The sequence below is a fragment of the Pelmatolapia mariae genome, linkage group LG14 (assembly GCF_036321145.2).
Source record: "Pelmatolapia mariae isolate MD_Pm_ZW linkage group LG14, Pm_UMD_F_2, whole genome shotgun sequence".
Lineage (NCBI taxonomy): Eukaryota > Metazoa > Chordata > Actinopteri > Cichliformes > Cichlidae > Pelmatolapia > Pelmatolapia mariae.
In genome coordinates this window covers 24,839,526-24,859,976 of record NC_086239.1, presented here as the reverse complement: position 1 = coordinate 24,859,976, position 20,451 = coordinate 24,839,526, and the positions used below count along the sequence as shown (strand labels likewise).

Below are 20,451 nucleotides of genomic sequence, written 5' to 3'. Positions count from 1 at the left end.
AAATGTCTGTAATGTAATGTTGGGGCTGAACAGCTGGCTATGGAGAATGGGAAACGGTTCACTAGGCATCCGTGCGCTCCAAATGTGCCAACAGCAATTTCCCACATGGCTTAGGCACACTTAAACCTACCAAACCCTGTGTTTACTATGTCGATACTCGTGACAATACAGGGGTGAGTTCTTCTTTTTGACAGATACATGTACATACATGTTAGCATGCACCACTTGCTAAATATGATCAGCAGATGTGGCCTATATTAGCATTAAAACTGACTGTGATACACTTAGCATACAACTCTATACAAAAACATGGTGGGTTAGCACTACCACCTCACAGTGAGAGGTACATGAGTCAAACCCAGGCAGAGCTGTTCTGTGTGGAGTTTGTATGTTTTTCACAAGCCTGCACAAATTTTCTCTAGAAACTCCACTTTGTCACGCCATCAAAACACATGTTATGTTAATGAAGCCTAACTGGGACAAGCACACTGTTACAAAAATACACAACACAATAAAAATATATTACTTAATGAGCTTTGAGTTAAGGGTGACAGACTAGCTCTTTCCTCCTGTTATTTCCCTGCAGTCTCCCATAAAAGGAAAGCCTCAGTGAGATGTGTCATCATTGACCAGTTAGTCTTGTGGTTAGTCAGCCATGTTTTCTTGAATGTGGTGGAGAACATAGCAGCAGATAATGTCATGGGAGTCTTTCCAGAGGGTTGCCGTTCCCTAACTGCCTTTGAACTCTAGTGATATCGGTGCATACACATCAATCACCAGTATCTGTTTAACCCTAGAACTGCCAGGGAGGGTCATTTAGACCCCATGCTGCAACAACAGCAGTAGGAATTTCTTGAAGAAGGTAAGTTGTACATTTTTCTCACATTTTTCCACAGTGTGCATCCCTTCACCTCCTCACACCTGAAACCCATTTGATTCAGCTGGTCTGCTGCAGATTTCACCGTTCGCTTGCTTGGATTAGTTCTCCACACTCTGCTCCGTTCAGCTAAAGTTGCAGTAATGCTTTTCACAGCCAGCAACTCATCCAGTTGTCCACGCATCTGTCCTCCACTCTGCCACGGCTCAATAACCATCCCCGACCCATTCAGCTCTGCGATAATTACTTGCCTTTTATCTAACTACAGTTCCCTTTATATTCCTCTAGCAACCTTATCTAGCTAGCTCTAGCAGCCTTCATACCAAAATGTATGAACGCAATGTCTGTTGCTAGGCAACCAAGCCTGAAGCAATAAAAAAAAATGTATCTTTCAGCAGTTCAAGGTATAATTTTTCTAAACTTTTATTTTCTCTTTTATCCAACTTACTTCAGAATTCACTATGTGATGAACAAACCTGTTGTAAATGTACAATGGCAATAAAAGGCTATTCTATTATTGTCATTTGTTAATCAAAAATATTTTTGCTTGCAAAAAAACTGAAAAAAACAGTATACCTTAATCTTGAACTCCAGTTGAGAGTTGATGGTGTACATCATTTCTGTTCTCTCCATCGTCCGAGCTCCTTCATTGCACTTTCTAACCACCTGTTAATGCACACACACATAAAATGTGTAAAAACCTCAACATGCAGGCACTCTGCTTGTCATAACATATCCACATATCAAAATTAAGAGTACAAGAAAGCTAGATTAGCTTTTTTTGCATAGTAATTAATCATTTCCTGTTGTGGCTGACAGTGATACAACAGAACAGGAACTGTTACTCTAGTTTTACAAACTGTCTAAATAATAACCGTAAGTCAATAATAATTTTGTTAAATAATTTAACAAAGGTGCAAGCCATTAACATTAAACTTTTGTTTAACAGTGCACTCACCTTGCTAACTGCTTGTAAAGCCTTCTTACAAGCTTCATATTGCGGTGAGTCTTTGGCTGTCTTCTGACAAATTGTCTGTAAAACATGGATTCACACAGGTTGTATAATTAAAAACACACATTAAAGTCATTAGTTCACAACAACCCACAACAGCTCACTGGACTCATGCACGTCACTCTCAGCAGCCTGATCACATATTGAAGCTGTGGGAAGAAATGAATGGAAACCAAACTTTCTCAGGATCCAAACCCTCCAAATGTACTAGCATAAACCCAAGAGGTCCCTAAGGAGACAATGACGGAAGGAAGAGAAGAGGGGGATAAAAGCAGAACAAGCGAAAGGAAGAAAGGGAAGTAAAGCAAAAATGGAATAATGTTCTGCCAAAGTAAGCATGAAAGTGAAGAAGAATAAAAACATTACAAATCAGTTAAGATTATTAATGAATCATGTAAGGTCAAAGAAAGATCTTTAACACTAGAACAAACCCTGTGCTGACTTAACAAGGGCAACACAGATAAACAAACTGTTGTGCAAGAGGCAGTCTTGTAATTCCTAAGCTAGCCCTGCTGTATGTTTTCAGTGCACTTACATCCATGAGCAAGGGAAGGCGAGTGATCCTCTGCATGGGCAGGATAAGGAAGGAGATCATGGGGAGGTTCCTGCAGTCAGGGTGGCCCTCTATCCTGGTCAGCACCTCCTTAAATGTTGGATTCTTGGAGCTGTATGGGAATAAGGAGGTAGATGCAGCACTGGGTGAAAAAAGTGAACTTGGTCGAGGCAAAAGTGGAACAGCCATGTTGGATCAAATCCACAAATGATAAGATAAGAGTGTATGTGTGTGTGATTGCTCGGTCACTCACACCAGCCTCTGCAGGGTCCTCTGTTGGTAGACCTCATTGGAACAGTATGTAATATACGGATCAAAGCTAGACTGGGAATGCTTGCAAACGATGTCAGTGATGTCATCGATCACTATATTCTGTTCATGTTTTTTCTCCAGTTCCTTGAAAAACCTAGACACCAAGGTGGAAGTGAAAAAATAAAGGTTAGTGTGACTCACTAACTTGAGTCATTCCCTACTGAGGAATAATATAGAATAGTAAAATGACAAAGTCCGGAAGACAAGGAGAGCTGCCAACAACTTACTTCTAAAGTCACCATAAGATGACAAAAGAGGAACTCTCCACCACTTAAAATAGACATAGCAAGCCATTAGCCATAACACAGAGGCTTTTCCTCTTCCTGAGCAGCAGCAGATGGCCATTTCAAAAGGCATGCCACATGTCCAACTAAGGTGATAAACAGGAAACTTGCACAGACACAGGATGTGGACCTTGACCAAGCTGGAACAGGTTCCTGCTCATCTGCAGAAGCACCTCTAGAGCCTATAACCAGACCCCCCGTACCTACTCCACATACACACACAGTGACTATCTATGGAAAAAAAAAACCTTTTTGTGGCTATGTAGCCTCGTGCCCATGCCTGACCCAGTACGCTTAACCTTTTGATGAAGGCATGTACACACGAGATAACAAAAAAAGAAAAAACACATGCTAATTCACATCCTAAACTATGTATTTGGGACATTTACAGGTCAAGGCTGTTCATTCTCTTGAGGCAAAACATCTCCTGATGGATGTCCTCAGGAGGATAGAGGTCACGGTAAATGAGTCAAATCAACAGTGTAAAATAATTAAATTATTCAAACTTAGACCTCTAATCGAGGATTATGAGTGAAGTCAAGTGAAATGAAATCTGGTCTACCTCCATGTGCAGAAGAATTCCTCATTTTATACACACTGTCACAGATGCTGCATTAGGAATACTGTCCGATTTATGAAATGTGGTGGGACTAAAGCATGTAATAGCCCGAGAACACCAGTCAAATATAATCAGTAACACATCTGCATATAAAATACGCAACAGCCCTCCTACTCGCCATCACACACAGACTACACAGAAGGCTGAAAATAGATTGATATTCAGGTATGTTTTAAAATAATAACCTCAAAGCTGTTCCTAGTAAAGCATCTGGTTTAACCAGTGCTACAGGGCTCAGTGTATCTTAAGATCTGCCTTCCCAAGTATCAAGGGTAGTTTCTCATTACTGTGTGCGGCCTGTGTGTAAGATGATTCTTAAGAAATTCAAACATATTTACAGTATGATGTAAAAATATTGAGGAGGACGTATGCTTACTGGAGCTACACCAGGTATATGTGTACTATATACCAGGGGTGAAATCTTCCATGTAAAGTTGTAATCTTCATCAAATGTCATGAATAACTGGTGGTTTCTATGCATATGTGCACACACATCTCACTGAGCAGTATTAAGATAATTTGGTTGTTTTTGCATTTTAGCCCCAAATCAGCGAGCACCCTAGGAGACTGGAAAATGACAGCATAATCTCATTTAATGCTCAGATTCTTTTTTAATCTGAGATTTTAATGCAAATCTGATTAAAGAGTCACACTTGAAAAACATCAGGATTATCATATTCAAGATATTCTTGATTTTGAAGTGATTTACTTAAAAGCATTGTACATCTTGTGCCAAATGTGGTCTTAACCAAAGTGAAATCACATGTTTCTAAAACAGGTGAAGGAAGAAACAGGACTGCACTAAAAGTGAACAGTGATTTGAGAGAATTTTACCATCATATAGAAACACTGATGTGATAATATTAACAGACTGAACTGCAGCTGAACGTTCAACCTTTGTCATATTGATATCATGGAAAGCGTCTAAGAAATGATGTCATATCTAAAAGTGTCCTCGGAGATAAACTTGAGGAAGAGCAACTGGCGGCCAGAAACTGCTCTGCCAATCATTCGTAGAAATAATGGAGTCCGATCCACCAGAGTAATTGCTGAGCCATCACAGTTTTCATCAGTCTCAGCTTTCATGGCCTCTCATGCATGATTGTTTCCATCACTTTATACGATTTTTGGAAGGTCATGCTACGTGGCCAGGATTGTTATTAAAAAGTGAACTATAAAGTCATGATGGACAGGTAACCTCAGAGGATCCATAGCAGCAATTTTTCATAGACGCATAAAACCCCCCCAGACATGCTGCCTGTTTCAGTGCTTTCAATCAGTGAGGAATGTTCACTTTAACAATGCAACCATAATTATGAGGAAGACTTCTTTGTTCCTTGTCGTTTCACTCAATTTGCCCCTTGCTTCTTCTCCATGTCTGCTTTTCGTCAATCAGCATGTGACTTCACTTACACTCGCATCCAGAAAAGAGCTCAGTGCAGCGTAAACACAAATCCTTTGACAATGAAAACAACCCTTACTGAAGGGAGGAGAGTAGCTGAAAGCCTGTATTAGCATACACTGGATAGTTAAGTATGCCAAATTATCCAGCTAATTAGGCAAAACCAAGGTGATGAAAGACACCTGAAGCCTAAAAAGTAAACAACCAACCAATTCCCCTAAACCAGTGATGCCAAACTCATGTTAAATTGTGGGCCACATGCAGCCTACTTTGATCTTAAGGGGGCCGGACCAGTGAAACCCCCCTTTGTATTAATGTAAAAACATTTAACAACACATTGAAAATCTCTCAGATACTTAACGTAGGAAAAGCAAGTGCAATTGCATGAATAAGTCTCAGTTTTTTTTAACATGATAAAGAAATGCTGCTGTACTAAATGAAAAATCTGTCAGCAAGAATAAATAAATCGGTAAAATTACAGAGGAACTTCTGATAGCTCACCTGTAATCACAAAACTGAAGATTTTGGTGAATTATTATTTTATTAATAATAATAATTAATTTTATTATTATCATTATTTTACTGTGGACCAATAGTAAATCAGTTCAATTCAATTTTATTTATACAGCGCCAAATCACAACAACAGTCGCCTCAAGGCGCTTTATATTGTAAGGTAGATCGTACAATAATAGATTCAGAGAAAACCCAACAACCACATGACGCCCTATGAGCAAGCAAGTAGTAGTAGAAAAATATACATATTCTATAGTAGATAGAGGTGAAAAAACTGGAACTTTTATGGTATTTAATTGTTTATCTATTACAGGGTTCGTACGCTTTTTCAGGGTCAAATTCAAGCACTTTCAAGGTCCCTTTTTAAGCTTTTCCAGCACACAGTTGCAGCAACTGTGAAGTTCACTAGTAGAACTGACACACAAAACAAAACGACTACACTACACACTAACTACACAAGACAACACACTAACTTGAGACTCCAAACATGATAAACATCACAAATCTCTCACGTATCAAAACTCTCTCTCTCTTTTTCGCTCACTCGCTCTCTCTCTCTTCCCAACAACCAAATACCACATGTTGCCGTATCATTTTTGATTGGTCGACATGGTACATTTTTCCACCAATAGGGAAGGAGTGTTTTTTCTTTTTTCACTCACAAGCAAAGCGTGTTTGCTAGCGCTCTCCATAAAAAACGCCGTTTTTACCGTTTCTTCCCGGAGTAAACGCCACTGTTTTATTCAGAACCCCCCCCCCAAAAAAAACCAAAAAAAAACATCGGTTTTACTGACCTATCAACACAATTTAAAAACTGGTATATATCTTGAAGTCCGCACGTTCGACCCAAGTTGAAATGGAGACTCTGGGTCCGTTGACCCCAGCGGGTTAATCAGAAAGCCTTAAGTTACCTAGTTATGTATCGGTTAATGTTTAAAGCTTTCACTTGAGTAAATTAACTCATATTACTGCTAAGTAATGTTAGCTGAGTTCACAGCATATTCCGTAATAGCGCTGCCATACTGCATCACACTCAGTGCATTTCAATCATTTCTCCAGAGAGTTTGATAGCTAGCAAAATAATAACCATAATTTAAAAACATAGCATGTGTAACGTACGCGTACTGGAAAATTATTTACTAGGACTCACCTATCATGTGACTGGAGAACGCAAACTCCGCCATTGTTGTTTTCCATCAAACACTCATTAAAACAGCAACCTACAGGTATGTTAGCGCACTCATCCCCGACTGTCCGAGGGAGGGGCGGGGTCACATATTGAAACAGACGCAAGGCAGCCCAGGCGGGGAAATTTTGCTTTTGCGTCTCATTTTATTTCTCTATCTGATAAGAAAACAATTCAATCAGATAGCTATTTATTGTGAATGAAATACAGTTACATTTTCAAGCACTTTTAAGCACCACATCTGAAATTCAAGCACTTTTCAAACCTTGAAAAGACGACATTAGAATTCAAGCATTTCCAAGGATTTCAAGCACCCGTACGAACCCTGCTATTAATAAATTACTTTAGTGTAGTATAAATTACTATGGGGGAAGGGGGGGTCTTTATCAGTAGGCCATCTGTAAAACAATTTAAAGTCTAAAATCTATGTCCTCCTTCACTTTTCCAAAGCCATTCAGTGTGCCAGACAGAAGTCTTTCCCGGGCCAATTCTGGCCCCTGGATCTTATGTTTGATACTCCTGCTCTAAACCAACAAATTTTTTAAACCAACAGCATGAGTACCAAATATGAAGACGAATAAAGGTGCTCATCTGATAACAAATGTACTTACAAAACAGCAACACTCACTTTTTGCTAGCCTCACAGACATCAGTGATATTGGAGAACAGGTGATGGTGTTCAGTCTTGGTCATGGTCTCCCTGAGCTCTGGAGAATCCTTGAACATGCGGATCAGGATCTCTAGACTGTGGAGATAGGAGTGCTCCGACGAGATCACCTCAAAAATGGCCTAAGGAGGAGCAAGAGACACATCAACCGAGAGGAAACATAAAAGTAAGATATTGGATTCAGTCATCCTACTAGGTCCTGGTAACGATGACCCTGGATTTCAATCATATGAGGTATGCGTTTAAACTAATTAAACATCTAAGTACTTAAAGTATGAATCAGAAAAAATAACTTAAAATGAGCTAGAAAGAACGACTCCTACCTCTTGTCTTTTGCGTTCTTCTTGACTTATCTGCTCACACAGGCCACTTTTCTTAACCTAAACAGAACAATAAGTCAGAAAAATTTCTTGCATCATTTTTGATAGACACTTGTTTAACTACATGCAATCACAGCACAGGTGTAGGCTGTTGCTTTTTTTTTCATATCTAAGGGGCACAAAGAAAGGCAGTCTTTGCAAGAAACACCACAGGAGTATAGAAATTTGTTGGATCCAAACACTAAGATTAAACAGGGACCACTTCTGCTCATTTTGAAAGTGGAATATAGCTGAAAGGAAACTGCATTGGTATGTGGCTGGAGAGCTTTGGTCGAAAGATGTTTGAATGAGAATGAAACAAAGCAACGTTTTGAAAGGCACTGGGTGCGGAGTGCTATTGAATTAATCAGCCTGTGGCTTTGTCAAACTGAGTACGAGGCTGAGTAATAAACACCTTCTTTCGTTACACCAGATTTAATCAATATGACCTGGGGCTCAACCACATTGTACTTTACCGATACATGTAAGCAACGAGAAATCCCGAAGATAGTTTCCCTTACTTGCACTAGCTCCTCAACCCATTTTTGTGCAAAGCAATAAGGAAGAGATACTCCTGCAGGAGTATCTGCCCCGCAGCTCTCTCCAAACACTGAGAACAAATAAACCTGAAGCAGGTCAAACACACACTATTTGATTTCTTTCACACATACAGCCATCAGTGTTACTAGATATTGCTCCTACTTTCCTGGCAGCTCATTTTTCCATTGCCCTGTATGAGCAAAGAGGTTTTATCCAATTGAGCATCGTCCTTCTCTGGTTGAAATTGAGCATAATTAATCAGGTGTCATTATAAAATGGCAACTATTAATTCCTTTTTTTTACTTGATTAGTTTGCCTTCAGGTAATTTAGAAACAATTGCGCAAGTTAGCTCCAAAACAGCCGCACCTTCTGAAAGCGTGAATGGTAATTCTTAGAACCATGATAATTCTGGGATGTGACATCTCATCAAAAAGATGAGAGACTGATAATAGAAGGGTGGAGCTCAGAGTTAGGATTAAGCAAGAGTCACAAGATGACAACTTGTACATTCAGTTCTCGGCTCCACTGGAAAAAAAAATTCCCATCACACCAGGACAGTGACCAATCACACGAGTATTCCTGAATTTGTAGGGTGAAGAAAATTCTTCAGAACTAGATCACAGGCTGAAGGCTCTAACGCATTCACAAAGACGAACAGCTGTAAAGCAGCTGTGATAGAAAGAAAGCTTACTTTGGCAGAATCCTGGGCAGTCTGTGCCCAGTTCACTTTAGTGTCTGCCTGACATAAATATAAACAAAACAAAAAGTCTCTCTACAATGTTTTCAGCCTTCAGTCCAATCTCCTACTTATTAGAGACCGTGTGCAGACAGTACAATCCTCAATTCCTCAATCTGGGCTATGGCCTGCTTTTGCTCCCACACTTTCCATCTTCTACAGTAAACAAACAGATGGTGATGCATTAGTAGAAAACTAAATTAGCCAATTCCCCTTCCTTTATATTCCTCTGCCCCTCAATTCCAATCCCTAACTACATTATGTAATGCAAAGCCACCACAACTCTCCCCAGAGGCAACATTTTAGGCATATTTGCAGTCTGACGAGCGTACAGAGTTTGCCAACACATTGGCATTAATCCCAGCAGTGCTTCCAAGACTTCCTGTGGGCCTGGCTGACTGTCTGACTCCCAGCCTGCACAAGCCCTTGACAAACTGCTCCTGTACTCCCTGATAAACAGAGTGAGGGGCAAAGGAAAGCAGAAAACAGTGGGAGGATGGGTACAGATGGTGGCCAAACTGGATATGACAGCATTCTTTGGAGCACTAGCATTCCAAAACTACACAACCACACTCCAAGATGCAGAAAGAGTTTAAAATATAAGAGGAAGAACAGAGACTACTACTGTGTCTGTGTGTGTTATGTCTTACCACACTAAGCTGGCTCCAGGAGGTACGTATGGGCCTGTACTGCACTACAATGTTGTTATCGGGTTTGGGTTCCCTGGAATCGGGATCCTCATCTGAGTCATTATGTAATGCATTCTCCTTGTAGTTCTGGTAAAGCTCTTCCTCTGCAAAATCACAGTTGTAAAAGTGTAAGGGTTTTTTTTTATTCTGATCTTTTATAGCAAAAATATAACACAGAAACGCAAATAGAATTTCTCACCCTCGCTGTCAAAAGTCAGCTGACTGGTCAAAACCTTCTTCTTATCTGGACTCTGAAACAGAAAAAAACAGCATAATGGGTTTAATGAACTCTGAAAAACCAAGTAGGGACACATGCAAACCATTAAAGAAAGAAACTTGTTTCACCTGTTCACTACCTGTCCGTACCATTTTTCAAGTTGCCTCCTTCAGTGACCCCTGTCTAATTACAGAGCCTCAGTGTTTTTAAGTGTATGTGTGGGCACAGTGTCACGTTGCGTCATGTCTTCCAGCAACCACATTAATTGTTTCTTTGTATGGCCTTGTTCTAACTTCTGCAGCTGTTGCCACCAAACTTGTTCCACTGTACTTTTACTGGTTGTGTTGTAATTTTCCAATTTGAGCTCCCCCCCCCCCCCGGATAACAAAAGTCCACCATGAAGCAATCTTTGTGCACAATTAAATATAAAACCATCAGAGGGATTGTTGTCGAGTTGAGAAATCTTAATGTGCTACAGAACAGGGGGGAAAAGTAATGCCAAAAGTTCACAGAGTATTCATTGACAACTATCATTTGCTAAAGGCTTGCTTTTCTAAAATTGATCACTTATGGCACTTCTCTACAGCTTGTTCTCTGAAGTCACCTGAATATACTAAAATACACAATAATTCATTATATTAATTATATTATATATAAAGCTTGATGTTTTTTCAACTGTCTTCTGAAAAAACAACACAATTAAAATTAATTTTTAGATATTAAGACACTGATTAGAATATTTAAATTTCTCCTACTCCCCTATAAGTGAATGACAAATGTGTTAAATATGTGTGATTTCTTAACACGTACAATTTGAACCCACTCTCTTCTTTGAAACTGATTTACTCACCTTGTTTTTCCCATTGCTTTTAGTCTTTTCCGTTCCAAGGCTAGGCTTTGAATTCTTGGTGCTGACATCTTTGGGTGTCATGGGGCTGTCAGGCTTGTTGGTTGCAACACTTGGCAGACTGATAGAGCCAGGACTTGTTGGGCTAACTACTGAATCTAATTTATCCCTGCCTAGCCCTCTGATGACAGGCTGGGACAGCCGATGTCCTTTGGGATCTGCTGTTGATACTTCTGAGTCTACTCCACTCACAACTGCTCTCCTGTACGATGTACTCCTCAAGCCTCTTCTAAGAGCCCCTGGGCTCTCACTTTCACCATCTTCCCCCTCATTGTGGCCTCCTGTAGAAAAGTAGCTTCCAGTTTCCACCATGCTCAGGGCTTTCAAGGAACGCTTGGAATGATCCAATCCCAGCAGCCCTGCCGATCCTTGAGCTTGTGTCCCAGGGGAAGGTGCCTTGCTTTGCCGAATATCGGATGCTAAGCCCTTGGGAATAAGCTGCTGGGTGCCCATCTTGAGAGCAGCGGCGCTGTGGGTGCTTAGGACAATGCTGTTATAGGGACAGATGGATGGGGAGAGTGACGGTGAGGGTGATGTGGAGGACATGGAAGAAGATGAAGAGGTATGCCTGGTGTCCTGTGGGGATATAGGTGAGGATGACTGGGACTGACTGAGCAGTGCCTGCCCTCTGTCTTCTGGCGATGGAGATCGAGGGGTTGGGGGGTCTGAGGAGGTTAAGGAGTTGAGGGAGGGGATGCTGGAGGTGGAGCTGTAGGAGGGGGTGAGCATGCGATGGGTTGGAGGAGATGAGCTGCATGTGGATGAAAGGGAGGACAGTTCAGGTTGGTTGTAGTTGTTGTTAGGAGTGTCTGGTGAAAAGACAGGTGAGGAACCATTAAGAGGAGTATTTTCTGTTGAAGGTGAATTCTTCTGAAATGCGATCTGGCCCTTCTGAGAACTCTGACTTAACGGAGTGGACATGCATGTCTGTGAATCCCAGAGATGCTTTTCAGGCCATATCATCTCCCCATTACTTGCTTTCACCCCGTCAGAGTTCCTATTATATACCCTATTGTCCAGTGAAGCGGATTTGTTATCCTCAGACCTAAATTTGGACAACAAGCGTCCATTGGAGAGGTGGCTGATGCTGATGCTTCGAACCACTCTGTTTTTCTTTGAGGGTTTATGTAAAACATGCTTTAACACCGCTGTGTTATTGTCAACACACTGGGGTGTGACCACAAGTCTCTCAGCAGGCTGGCTCAAGGTAAAGGAACATTTGTTGTCCTCCTCAGTGAAGTTTGTCTTCATGACCCCATTTATGTGGCAACTGTGGGGCCGTGGTTTAGGATTGCTTAAGTCCTGGGGCCTTTTACTGTTATCAGTGCGGCGTTTCCACAAAGGCATGATATTGTTATTGGACAAATCTACATCATTGCCATAATCCATGGTTGAAATGCGAGTGTCTCTTCTTCCCTATCTGTGTCCAAACCTGTGGCTCACGGTGTCGGGAGGAAAAAAAAACCCTGAAAACAAACAAGAGAGAGATACCAATCAATATCAAAGAACTCAGTGTGGTGTCCAAATTCCCAGAGTTTAATCATTAACAGGGATTTAGTGCTGATACTGGCAGCTAAACTTAAAGAACACACATAAGCAAGCCAGTGAGGAGAGAAACAGCCCTTTTGTAAATGTTCACTGAGGTGAAATGCCCCAATTACAAGACAATGTTGCAATTAAACTACTATAAAAGGGCAACAATGTTAAGCAGCAGCAGCGCCTTTACAGACCACATTTGTTTTTATCTTCTCAGAATCTGAATTCACAATTTTCTTTTTTTAACTCTGTTTTTCTGTCTGCAAAAATGCGTATAGCTATAAAGATAATATAATTTCAGCGAGATTATAAAAGTTTTTTTTTCCACAGGTTACGGTAATTAGTGTCTCCAACTTACCTTTAATCAGTCGATCCAATGCAGAATCCGTTCATCCTCCCTGCCCTCTCGAGTGGCAGCCCTCTTTAGCGAAACGGATAAAATTAACGTGCTTTCAGCGCTGAATCAACAAATTAAGGTTTGTGAAACCGGAGTTACGAAAGTTACTGACCGAGAAGAAACTCGCGTGCGGGGCACTGAACGCGTCTGAAGCGCTTCTGTGCGCGCTGGGGAGTTTCTATGACTGAGAGGAGGGGTAGGGAAGGGAGCTAACCAGAACAGTAAGAAAAAAATGGCACTCCCAAGTTCACAGGAATTCACCTGCTAGAGTAACGATTCATACTACGGATCAGCAGAGACTTCCATGAAAGACAGACAGTGCGATTTGATCGTAAACGTGAAAACATTCTGACAGTAAAGTAGCAGGAAACACTTTATATGAATCAAATAATAAAGCGTTGTTAGATTTTAAAAGTTTTTATTCAGCAAGCTCAATATGAAAAGTGGAGCAAACACGTTTGACAGCAGTATTTTCCTCTCTATTGCTCTCTCTTTTTAAAGGAATTTAATTTGTATGTTTGGAACTCCTGCTTTTTGGAAATAATGAGTCTAACTTCATTAACGAATGAAAAGTTTTGACGCTTTTTAAGCTTAAGAGTACATTCGGGGACAGTCAAAAGATGTTGTTGCGTGACGTGAAAGGGAACAAAAACAAATCTAAATACTTAAAGCGCATTATTACCTCTAAAGAGTGGAGTACGGAATGTGGCCACAGAAAGCATATAAACAACATTTACCTGTTGCTGCTGTGCGCCATCGTGTGTTCTGTGATGCAACTGCAACAGGCCTTCTCAGTCGTGATGATCTGTGATAAACAGTCAATGAAAATCATTTGCACAGCACGGATGAGTGCAAAGGTAGTTGTCAAAGCTGTTGGAGACAGCTGGAAATTACGGGAAAATATACCCCCTCCCCCCCGTTTGTAAAACCACCGGTGTTTACCCCCAAATTCTTGCTCCATAATAAACCCATGACGTTTTAAGCTTCTTCTAGCAGTGGAATTCATAGAATGTCCCCGCCGTTTTGTTGTTTTGCAATGGCATTTGCTAAGGCTTCTAAAAATACCGAGTAAATAAAGCACCCTGAAGGATTTATAGTTTTTCATTCCCACTCAAATAAAATGTGTTTTGCAACCCGTGGTTGTGGTTAAATCATGCATCGCTGCTTTTTGCGTTGCGCAATACTGTCAGTGAAATAAGTTTTCTATTTTTTCTCTCCTTATACAAACGCATTAAACAAAATGCTCCACTTTCAACTTCAAAAACGTGACTCACAGTTTAACCGCTCACGAAATCTTCTAAGCACATGCCAAATTTTATGTGCTTACTGATTAGGGCGTAATGTGTGGCGCATTCAGCTTGCCAGTACTTAATGTATTTGACCAACAAGGGGCGCGATTGTCGCGCTTACTGCTCATCACAGCTCTTAAAACTGAAGTGTACTCTGAGGAGACTTCAGAAGGTCGACCATCATTCCACACACTGGGAAACCTATTAAGTGTAAACCGAGTTCAAGTTATTTATAGCCTGCACTGATCACATGCTACACTCTGTATGCTTGTAGTCCGCCAAAACACGTGTCTACACTTTCTCCATAACCTGTGAATCATCCGTAAGAGTGGGCCTGCTGCTGTTTGACTGAGGTGGTGTTGAAATAATAACATGCTCAGGATTAAAAGTGTCCCCTTCACAATAATACACAAAAAGAAAAAAATGGTTCCTACAGAATTTTGCAAAGCTTGCTCCTGCAGCCAGTTGTCAGTATTGTTGTGTACTGCTGTGTTTTAAACACATATAGTGCTGTGCAACATTTTTTAGCCAGCCCTCAATTCTTTTTTTTCTTTTTTTTTACCAGATTGTCTTCCGTCTTCTCAAAACCTTTCAAATGTATATTTGGAGAAAAGGCTGAGGTATGCCAAATACACACAAACTGATCTAATGGAGTCATGAATCCAAATATAAAATGACTGATTAATACTGTATCACTGTCAACGTATAGAGGAGGTCAGGAGAGATGTGAGTGTCTGCAGTCATCTGTGAAACACAGTGGAGGTGCTGTCATGGTTTAGGGCTGCAGCCAGTCGTGTTGACGATCTTGTCAAAACTGACAGAATCATGAATACAGAAAAGTGCCGACATATTTTGACACAACCTCTGGAAACATCTGATTGACAACAGCTTCATTTTTCGGTATGACAATGATCCCAAACATGCTGTCAATGTAGCATCAGCATACTTGGATAGAAAACACTCAGTGGAACACTATCACTCATGGATTGGCCTCCCTGGAGCTTTACATTATTGAAGCAGTGTGGGACCATCTTGACAGAGGACAGAACAAAAAGTTGCCCACATCTAAAGAAGAGCTTTGAATGTCCTTGAAAAAGCCTGGAGAAATATTCCTGAAGACTACCTAAAGATATAAGAAGAAAGCTGCCTAAGAGAAATCAGGCTGTGCTGAATAATAAAGATGGTCATACCAAATATTGACTTTTATGCTGGTTAGAACTGTACAAACTATTATACACTGTATTCCCACGAATGTTTGCACTTGTCAACAAACCGTTGCACCTCTTTCTCATTTTCCTAGCAGAAGACTTTTGCACAATACTGCAGAGGAGACTAAATCTTTAACCTTGAGTAAGTCACAGGTCAGATAATTGAATCACTGTCATCTCTGCTGTATTTACAAATTTCAAAAAGTGTGTATAATAGTCATGGTATTCTTTCTTGCTGTTAGTCACTTGTTTATGCAACATTGCGAAATTACCAACATGAATCCAGAACCATGTTAATGTCACCACAAGAAACATCACCAGCACAGTGTTTATTAAGTAAATTCAAAGTAAAATCTGCATCATCATGAGTGTATTTTATGTTTCCATGACTGTATTTGTCATAGAGGCCCCATGTGGGTCTTCCTCATCATGTTATATTGAGGAAGTGCAGCAGCCTATCCTGTTGTATTGTTTAAAGAGCTGTATACTTCCTCAGACTGTCTGGTTAAAAGAAAAAATAGCGACTTCACCACACAGACACTCTCGTCCAACTGGAAGAAAAAATCCCAAATAATCTTTTTATAAACGGAGAACTAGTAAAAATCAGTAGAGTATAAGGAGTTAGCGATAAATTCTTAAGGGGGGTGTAAAAAACAAACATTTTAGGGATAAGCTATGTCTGGCTGATCTTAGATGCCAAGTTTTTCTTTCTAAATGTTGTGATTGATAAGGCAAGAGCATTATCTCAGTCTTTCTGTGTGGGCTTGTGCTTGTCTGAGCAGAGCATGCTTCAAAACGATTTGGAGCAGCAGAGGTACAACAAGCAGAAGTAAGGTTAAAGTGGTGCGAGTGAAAATGACAACTCTGACAGAGAGCGTTAAAGTCATGCTAGAAGGCAACTGTTTCTAGAAAAGCAGCTAGGATTACTGAGGAAAGGAAGAAAAGGAGTGTTTCTTTCTGGTCTTTGCACCCCACCAATAAGTACTGAAGACCTGAAGACATTTCTGATGAATTTAAATCAACGAAGAATTTAAATGTCATCTTGAATCAGACAGGTTGTGTTGATTTAAGCATCATGGTGAGATGTGTTCACACGCAGGGTTTTGTAGGAGTGTTTCCGAAATCTAAATCATGGCTCAAATATATAAGTTTGAGAAATGTTGAGGTCAAAAAGTACAAGTGCCACTAACCCAGACCTTCCCAAAGTGTGGGACCCGCCCCCTAGGGGGGGGGGGGGGGCGCAGAGCCATTGCAGGGGGGGCGCGGTATGAAAAGGGGAAAAAAAAACAACGCTTGGACACTGCTAGCACGGGGCGCCTACAGAAACGCAAAGCAGGAGATGAAGCATCGCTGAATATGTTTCCAAACCAACTTCATTCTAAGCCAAAGACTAGAAAATATGATGAAGCATATCTTCCCTTTGGCTTCACCTGCACAAGTGCCGAGGTAGGTCTCCCCTGCTTAATTGGTTTTCCCTTCGTCGGGAGCAAGGGCTGGGCTCTCCAAATCACGGACAAACAGTATCCCACATTCTTGATTTTTAGTTCACAAACACTTGTTGTAATGACTAACTACTCCTGACATTTTGGAGATGTTAGCTCTTTATACAGTAAAGTTACAGTGGGATACAAATAATATCAGGCTGATCCTGCCACGATTTGTTCCCCCTGTCTGAATCCCGGACAAACATTGTCACACAGTTGTTTATGTTTTTAAACCCATTTTGCACAGAGTGGCATTTTTTGAAAAATGTATTGATAGCAATGTTGAATATTATTACACAGGAAAAAAACAACTACATGTGTGACGCCTCTGCCTTTCTAAGTGGAGGGACAGTAACTGCGTGTGTATATGTAAGCGTGTAAAACCTGAAGATAGAGACAAAACACTGTTAATCTGACTATCTGCCATTCTGCAATTCATCTCATGTAAACAATAACGTGGCGCACAGCATGACGTGAAAAAAGGCACATACCTTTGACGTTGCCTGACGAACTCTGTATTCCTCGTCCACACGTAAACGCAAAAAAGGAGTTTTAAAAAATCTCCACTTTCGGTGATTCGAAACGCCGTTTACGTGTGAACGTTGTCAAAAAATACCCGTGTAGGTGCGGACGTAGGGTAAAGGAGTTAGTAGTTTATTTTCTTACTACCTGTAATTTATTGCAGATTACTTGTATTTGCTTAATTGTTTACTAAATGTTTGAGGTGTGAAATAAACCGCAATGGAGCAAAATATGGGTGCGTGTGGTTGGAGGATGTGTTTGTGCTGCGCGCGCGGCGGGGGGCCGCTAACATTTTTCTTGTAAAACAAAGGGGGGCCCAGCAAAAAAAAGTTTGGGAACCACTGCACTAACCTTTGAGTTCTCTGTCCCTATTCCCTTAATATGGCTCACAAATGTCTTTTTGGTCATGCTCTGTATGTATTCATGAAGTCTTCTCCAGAAATGAGTAATACCTGCAGCAGCTTGCTAAACTAGCTCCATTGTTGCTACACGGTGCTGTTTATCATTGCCTCAGTGTTGGTTTCTTCTATAAATCAGCAAAATGCTAGCACAGAATATTATTTCTAGTATATGTATACTTGTCAGCAACAGATTTTTCATCTAGATCCTCAATTACGGCAAAGAATATCTATCCATAAATATAAAAAAAAACAAAAAAACAAGATTAAAAGAAAAACTCACACATAAATGCTTTAATAGGCTTATAGACTAAATTTAGTGTAAATTACAGAAATAAAAGTGTATCTTGTTATACCAAGTGCCAAGGATTATTGCCTTAGCCTTCATTCTTTTGTATTTAAGCCGCTTAACCTGCAGGGTTTAACTGTTCGCCAGTGCAATGTGCATTTGCATAAAACTGTGTCAGACTCTGCTAGCGAGAGATCTCTGCAGCACTTTGCTGTGTCAAGTGTTAAGTTTTGAAATCACATTTTAAAGCTACATGGGGAAATCAGCTCTCTTATTTTCAGCAAACGCGACCTTAGGGCTTTTTCTTCAATACAAGACCCAATAGTGTCTCAATTTAAGCGGGAGGAGGTTTCTCATGTCAAGACTTTTAATAATTTCTGGAAAAACAAACCCAAAATGCATTTTTTGCTATTCTCTTTAGGTTTCTGCTTTGAAGAACTGAATTACAACTGCAGGCGATGCTTTGAAACAGGCTTCTCTGGACAATCACGGATGTCTCTGTCAGTGGTTTCTGATAAGAGCTTCTTTTGTATTAACACAACAAGTTCCAATTGTTCTAAACAAGATATGTGCATTATGCAGATAGGGACATGTTTTTAAAGACACACTGTTGTTTAATTTCAGAGATCTTTTTCCAATTCTGTGAGCACCACAGATGAAATCTCATTAATCTGTAGTGTGACAGGAATGAAGTAGAACTCACAAAGTGTGGTATCTCTCAAACAACCAACTGTTAAACTATTTGAATGATGATTAATTTACCGTGGGTATGAAGCACATAATAAGGATTAAAAACAGAGTTTCCTGGGTGAGGAATGTAAGGGTCATATAATTTCCCATTGTGATCACTGTGTGGTTAATGATAATCAAAACATGAGGAAGTAGGACAGACGAGTAATTAAAGTAAACTGTGAAGAGTAACACCTTATATTTAATTTTCCATTATGTGTAAAACACGTCCATGTCTTTGTGAGGAAGCTTAGAGTCCTTACAAACTCCACACAGGCCAGCAGGCCAGTAGATTCAAACCCATCGCTAACAGCATTAAGGTTAACACGAGATTCTTAATTGAACATAGGTGTGAATATGAGTGTGAATGGTCGTCTGGCTGTCTGTGTCAGCCCTGTGATAGACAGGCGATCTGATCAGGATGTACCGGGCTTTTGCTCAGTTACATCAGGGATATGCTCCAACTTTACCTTGGCCATAAATTGAATAACCAGTTAAGGAAATGGATTTTGATACATTTTGAAAGTTTTCTAGGAAACGAAGTCATACTGTTGTGTCATTTGATAGATTTTATGTTTTGCCTCAGTAGTAGCACTTGCTCCCTCTATTTTCTGTTTATCCTATTGTGCATGCTTGAATTCCTCCAAGCCAAATATGAACATTAAAGATGTAAGTCACAGAGATGAACTGTACAGCTTTCCTGCGCTTTTCAGTCTTCTGGCATTTTAAAAAAGCCCTCCACAAGCTGACCTTTCCTGAGCATACCTCTCTGTTCCTCGCTCCTGTTTTTCCTCTGACTCACAGCCTATTGTAGTTTTCCTACTGAGCAGTGCTGTTTGCTGGCTGTCCTTGCTTCCCCTCCCCTCACCCTTCACGGCCACCCACACGTCTCCTCAGCCATCCTCCTCGCAGAACAATACAGAGAAGAGGTAACGACTGTAATTGCCACAGCGATAAATTACAAAGGCTGACAAAGTGTGTAACCAGCAGGAGCTGGAGAAAAAAGAAAGATAGATATTTAGATATATTGATAGATGCTTTGATCGCATGTATAAGCCATATGCTGCAAAACTAGGACAGCAGTTCACTATTTGTCCCATGATTGAGTCAACTTCAGCTCATAACTCTGTCTCCTTTTAATACACATCCTCATCCACAGTCTACGATGCCAAATGCTTACTATGTACATTGGTACATATGGAACCAACACAGGGGGTATCTGCCACATATACACATATTTGAACCCAAGCTAATCACCATGGTTACAGGCCTTTTGGCTTGTGCTGATTGGCCTAGATTACTGCGATGACCCGTGATTGACTCTCCCCTGTGGGTTTCCATTGGCTGTTTGCCCCAGGATGATGACGTCATCTTGTTTGGCAAGTTGCATTGAGACATGCACTACTGGGCATGGAGGGAGAACGCAAAATTAGATCAAAGCTGGAGGTGACAGCTGCAAAATGTTCAGACTAGTGTCCTAAGAGGAGACGTGTCAGACCCAAAGGTGTGTGATTCTCAGAGCTGGTGTATGATAGCTTTTCACTTGGATCAGCCTTCCTGGTAGATCAGCGGGGTGGCTCAGGAGTATAGAACTGCCCAGCCATCTGAAATAATGTCAGCTATAATCAGTTGAAGGCATTTAAATTGACTGAGAGAAACAAGAGCTAGTGAGATAGTAGTGAGAGAAAATTACATTTAGATGGACTGAATTTCCAGTTTATTCA

At 40.6% G+C, this 20,451-nt stretch overlaps 1 protein-coding gene across 1 annotated transcript in view; it reads right to left on the bottom strand.

Annotated features, from left to right (window-relative positions):
• LOC134641446 (rho guanine nucleotide exchange factor 26-like) overlaps nucleotides 1–12,969 on the bottom strand; it is a 28,207-nt gene extending 15,238 nt beyond the window's left edge. Inside the window, exons 1-10 of the mRNA XM_063493872.1 lie at nucleotides 12,770–12,969; nucleotides 10,819–12,341; nucleotides 9,951–10,002; nucleotides 9,713–9,855; nucleotides 7,750–7,806; nucleotides 7,388–7,548; nucleotides 2,696–2,848; nucleotides 2,425–2,554; nucleotides 1,836–1,910; nucleotides 1,454–1,543 (exon numbers count right to left, since the gene is read on the bottom strand). Of these exons, the coding sequence (XP_063349942.1) occupies nucleotides 1,454–1,543; nucleotides 1,836–1,910; nucleotides 2,425–2,554; nucleotides 2,696–2,848; nucleotides 7,388–7,548; nucleotides 7,750–7,806; nucleotides 9,713–9,855; nucleotides 9,951–10,002; nucleotides 10,819–12,264 (2,307 nt within the window). The 5' untranslated portion in view covers nucleotides 12,265–12,341; nucleotides 12,770–12,969. The remainder of the gene's footprint in view (nucleotides 1–1,453; nucleotides 1,544–1,835; nucleotides 1,911–2,424; nucleotides 2,555–2,695; nucleotides 2,849–7,387; nucleotides 7,549–7,749; nucleotides 7,807–9,712; nucleotides 9,856–9,950; nucleotides 10,003–10,818; nucleotides 12,342–12,769) is intronic.
• Between the last annotated feature and the right edge of the window lie 7,482 nt (nucleotides 12,970–20,451).